The 5,170-nt window shown below is 47.5% G+C and overlaps 1 protein-coding gene across 1 annotated transcript in view; it reads left to right on the top strand.

Annotated features, from left to right (window-relative positions):
- The window catches only part of LOC117179702, a 9,815-nt gene extending 9,697 nt beyond the window's left edge, over positions 1-118 (top strand). Inside the window, exon 5 of the mRNA XM_033371733.1 lies at positions 20-118. Within this exon, the coding sequence (XP_033227624.1) occupies positions 20-118 (99 nt within the window). The remainder of the gene's footprint in view (positions 1-19) is intronic.
- Positions 119-5,170: the final 5,052 nt, after the last annotated feature.

Raw genomic sequence — 5,170 nt, 5'->3', positions numbered from 1 at the left:
CTCTCGTCCCTGGTTTCAGCATCCTGGGGCCGATTTGGTGGCCGCCTTCGACGGCGCTTCTGGACCGGAGGTTCTTTGTCGAGATTCTGGATCAGCGGATCGATCTCGGGCCTTTTAGAGGCCGCCCTCTACGGTATTTCTGGACCGGAGGGACTTGAAGTTGTGGACTGACCACCGGACTTGATTCGGACATTTTTCTTGGGCGTTCTCTGTTTCGTCGGTAGACTTGAGGGATTAAGAGAGTCGTGGGTCCGGTATGTAATCTGGGTATCCATTGGGGGCCTATGGTTTGTTGAGGCCTGGATATCAGGGGTATACATTGGGAGCCTCGATTTTTCCTCAATGCGTGGGTCGGTTTGGAGGTCCCGCATTGAGGTAGCGATGGATGTGGGTTTCCAAGCAGTTACGGGGCTACTCTTCAATGGGAAATCCGACTCTCTTGGAGCGGCAGTGGCGCCACTCTTTTGCGTGACAACGCGGTTATTTTTGCGGTGGTGTGCAGGGTAGATCTGAGTGGGGTGCATTTTTGCGACGCGATCGATCGCATCCGAGAGTTGGTGGTTTCGGACAAAGATTTGGTCTCCGACTTTATTTTTGCGTGGATTCTTTAGGAGCTTCTTTCGGTGCTTTTTTCTTAACGTACTGGGCCTGATGTTGCCTCACTTCATGTATTCGGGCGTTCCTGGAACTGTCAGTGGGAGCGGGTGGTCTTGGGAAGATCCATTCACAAGGACGTTTGAGATTAGCTCCGAAAAGAAGTTCACTGGGAGTGAGCCCAATTACAGTGTTACGTCGAGTACGAGTGTTATAAAGAATTTCGGGAAATTGAAGATCCCAGTCATTGTGGGGGCACACGGTTAGGCGTCACCTCATACCTTTTTCAAGATCTTGGTTACGACGTTCAGTTGGATTGGCTCTGGGATGGTAAGTGGGGGTAGTCTAGCAGGAGGTAGACCATTTTTGGCAAGCTTTGAGCCAATTTTTTCCCGTAAATTGGGGCCCGTTGTCGGTAAGAAGGGCTCTGGGATAACCGTAACGACGGAAAACCTGGCGTTCTACTGTGGCGGTAATCTGGGGGGCCTTAGCAATACTCAGGGAGAAGGCCTCTACCCATCTTGAAAAACGGTCGGTTACTACGAGAAGGTAGGTTTTTCCTCGTCCCGGTCGGGGATAAGGACCCATTAGGTCTGGGGCGACGGTTTCTTAAGGGTTCTTTGGCTCCCGGGGGCGTTGTTGGTCACGGTGGGCAGTCCTGAGGGGTTATAGCAACTTTGTACGTATTCTCTGATGTCCTCTCTCATATTGGGCCAGAAAAAGCGTTGTTGGATGGCTCGAAGGGTCTCGTCCATACCCAGGTGTCCGGCGAGTCCAGAGTCATGGTAATTATGAAGTACCATCTCCCGAGCCATGTCCAGGACGTGGAGAAGCCAGGTGCAGGGTGTTGTACTGCTGGCTCTCCAGAGACCGTCATCGTTAAGGGAATGCTGTTTGAGAAAGACGACTTCTTTTTCCGTAAGAGCTGGTAGTGACGCAAGATGTTTAATTTTTGAGACGATTTTACATGTCTCGACATCTGCCTGTTCATCGTAAAAGGGATCTTCTTCATCGTTAATTCCAGAGGGGGCTTCCGCTATGGCCACAAGGAGTAATCTTTGACTCGTGAGGCATTTTTCTACCGTGAAGAATGAGTTCCTAGTTGGCAGGCCCATTGTCTGAGTTTGCCCGGGTTTTCTTAACGCGATGCAGCCATGCGATTGCTTCATCGTCCGTTCTAAGGTCGAAAGGGCGGCCTTGTAGATAGGAAGCAAACTTATTGAGGGCCCAAATTATTGCGAGGCATTCTCGCACGTTTTTTTCATAACGGGACTGAGTAGAGGAAAATTTGGCACTAGCGTAGCTGATAATGCTTCGGTTAGAGTCTAGCTTGGTTTGGTAAAGCACCGCTCCCATCCCTATGGAACTGGCATCGGTTTGTAGGGTGTAGGGTACTCCGGGGATAGGGCGCCCTAGGCGTAAGGGCTTTTAAATAGGGGTTTCACGTTTTGAAAAGCACGTTCTGCTTCTGAGGTCCAGTTCCATCGACTGCCTTGCTTACCGAGGAGATCCTTAAATGGTGCGGCTGTAGTGGAAAAATGTGTGACATATTCCTGGATCCATCCACAGATACCTAGGAACTTTTGTAAACTTTTTTTTGATTTGGGAGGGGTGGTTTCAAGTACAGCATTCACGTGCTCGCTTTGGGAAAAGTTGGCTTCAGCGGTGATAACGTGACCGACATAATCAGTTGAGGTTTTTCCGAAGCGGCATTTTTCCAGCGAAAATTTAAGGCCATGAATGTTGAGACGTTTCAAAATAAATTCAACATGATGAATATGTTCTTCCCAGATTTGAGAATAGATGATAATATTATCTAGATACAACATACAAAATTTATTGATGTATCCAACAAGGGCAATTTGGGACATTAGTCATTGTAACGTGCTGGGGTATTCCTTAGGCCAAATGGCATAACTTTTAATTAATAGGTACCGCCTTGGGGAAGGGTGAAGGCAGTATATTTTTTTAGAGCTTTCTTCCATCGGAACTTGCCAGCAGTCGTTACGGAGGTCGATAGTAGAAAAAATGCGGACATTTCCTAGGTCTTTAAGGGTATCATTAATGTGTGGTAACTCCTGGGATGTATCGACAGTGATGGAGTTTAACCTATTTCCAGATAAGCTTGCTTTTTTCTCCTGAACAGGGGTAGGTACGTAGTCGAAAAGGTTGGGTAGTTGTCAGCTCTGTTTTATGTTCAGTAGAATGGGTTTAGATGGGAATTCCGGTAGGGTTTACGACCTTTTGGAACCGTTGAAGGGTGTCCTGAAATTGGGCGACATACTGGATTGGGACTTCCGTCAGAGCTTGGGCAATTTCTGGATCGTTCATGGTGGGTGGGGGAGTTGTATTTTCGCAGTAAATGATAAAACGCTGCTTTTTTCCGGCGTAAACACATTTTCTGGGTCGATCGTAAACTGCCATTTGTTCTTCGATTCAGGGATCTCCGAGGATTAAGGGATCGCTTATTTCTTCGCTCACAAAGAAGGTGCTTTTTGTACGATGTCCGCACACGGTGACTTCTAGTTCCACAGTTCCTTGGACATTAAGGATCGCTCCGGATTTTGTTATGTCCACTTTTTCTTTCCGAGGATTTATTCGCTTATGCTGGGCTTCAGTCAAGTACTGCGGCTGTACAAAATTGTCCGTAGACGCACTGTCGAAAAGGGCCAGCATTTCTTTATTGTTAGGAATTAGTCGGAAGTGGGGGACAAACCGGAAACGCCGTTTCGTGGTTTGAAGTCTTATTGGGGGCGGCATGACCGGGTGGCGCCCCCGCCTCCATTTTTCCTGAGCGGGTTTAGTTGTTCTAGCGGAACTTTCCTGCTTATTCTCTGGACAGTCACGATTAAAGTGATTGTCCGGGCAATACCAACATTTTGGTAGTCGACGTAAAGGGGTGAATTCGGTAAAATCATGTGGATGCTCAACCCGTTTGGAAGTCTGGGGTGTTTCGGTTTTGTCGAATTCAGCCTCTACTGCTCTCGACATAAGGGTGTTGAAATTGGCTGGCTGAGAAGCCCTGATGCTGCGACGAATTGAGGGACGGAGTAATTCTAGAAGCGTAGCAGCCCTAGCTTCTTCGGGGGCATGGGGTTGTAGACGTTGAAAAAGTAGAGACTTTTTCTGAAGGAAGAAACAAACGGTCTCTTTGTCTCCTTGTTTCCGGGAGTATAGCTGGGAAGTTAGGCGACCTAGTGTATTGTATTGACCCATTGTATTTTTGTAAGAATAGTTCCCTGAAACGGGCCCATTCAATGGGGAGACCGCGGTAAATTTCCCACCATCTCGCGGAAGTATCTTTTAGGGCTTGGGCTACTAGGCTAATCCTTTGTTCGGCTGGAGTTCCCTGGTTGTGAAAATTTACTTCCATTTGATTTAGGAAGATAGTGGGGTCTTCGTAGTCACGACCCTGGAACTCTGAAAGGGGGCGTGGGGAAACAGGGAGGACATTTAGAATTGCCTGCAATGCTGGTAGATTTAGGTAGGGTGCCTGATTAGCATACCCGTGAATTTTTAAGCGGGGGGGCGTTATAGAAAAGGGGAAGGTTTCCCACAGGGCCTAGATTTTGTCCAAGGGGGTGGATTTGCTGCTGGGTATTGGGCATTTATAAGGGGGTTGTTACCCACAGGGCCTGGATGCTGTTCAAGGTGTGGATTACCCACAAGGCCTTGGTTGTCCAAAAGGGATGGATTTCCTGCTGGGTGTTGGACACTTATTAGGGGGTTATTTCCCACAGGGCCTGTATTTTGTTCAAGACGTGGATTACCCACAGGGCCTTGATATGCCAGAAGGGATGGGTTTCCTGTAGAGGTGGACATAGTAATTTATACTGCAGCTTCACCAGAAGATCTAAATCCGAGGAGGTGGGGAGAATTATTTAAAGAGGAGTCCTCTTCATTTTGGAGATTGATACCAGAGGGGTGTTGCTCATGTGAGTCACACTCCAGGTTAAAGGACTTTTTAATCCTTGTCGGAGTTCGTTGTTTTATGGGCGCTACTGGGTGTTTATTCACTGCCAGAAGTGAGGAGATTGTTTTCGTTGAGAGTAACGCGTACCCTGAGCAGAAGGGGAAACTGTTTAGAAGGAGAGTGTGGAGAGCAGAAGATGGGATAAAAAGTGTGTTAACTTTTCTCTCAGGCCCCACGTTTGGGCGTCAAATTGAGGTCAGTCTGTGGGTTGAGACTGATTCAATGATAGTTAAATTGAGATAAAGAGGTAAAATCAATTATATTAAGACAGGGAGGCGAGCAATAGACAGTGACCCTACGTTTGAGTCACTTGTTGGTCCTGAAAAGGATCGATTGTTTTGCAGGTTTTTACTGGATGTCAAAAATTCTGGTTACGTCTTCAAGCAGATTGATTGCTCGTCTACCCGATTTTGTGATCTGCGGTGATGACGTAATTGCAGGCATTACTACCGCTCAGAATGACATTTTGACGACGGCGAGTTACTCTGATAGTGTTTTTATGTATTCGGTTGAACGGGGCGTTGAGTGGAACATCGGGTGCTAATGTAACCGCCTCCGGAGTGTCGTAATTGTCGACGGTGATTCCCAGAAGAGTAGTTAGCT

The sequence above is a fragment of the Belonocnema kinseyi genome, chromosome 1 (genome assembly GCF_010883055.1).
Source record: "Belonocnema kinseyi isolate 2016_QV_RU_SX_M_011 chromosome 1, B_treatae_v1, whole genome shotgun sequence".
Taxonomy (NCBI): domain Eukaryota; kingdom Metazoa; phylum Arthropoda; class Insecta; order Hymenoptera; family Cynipidae; genus Belonocnema; species Belonocnema kinseyi.
The sequence above is the reverse complement of the archived record's forward strand: the minus strand, read 5'-3'. Positions and strand labels throughout refer to the sequence as shown.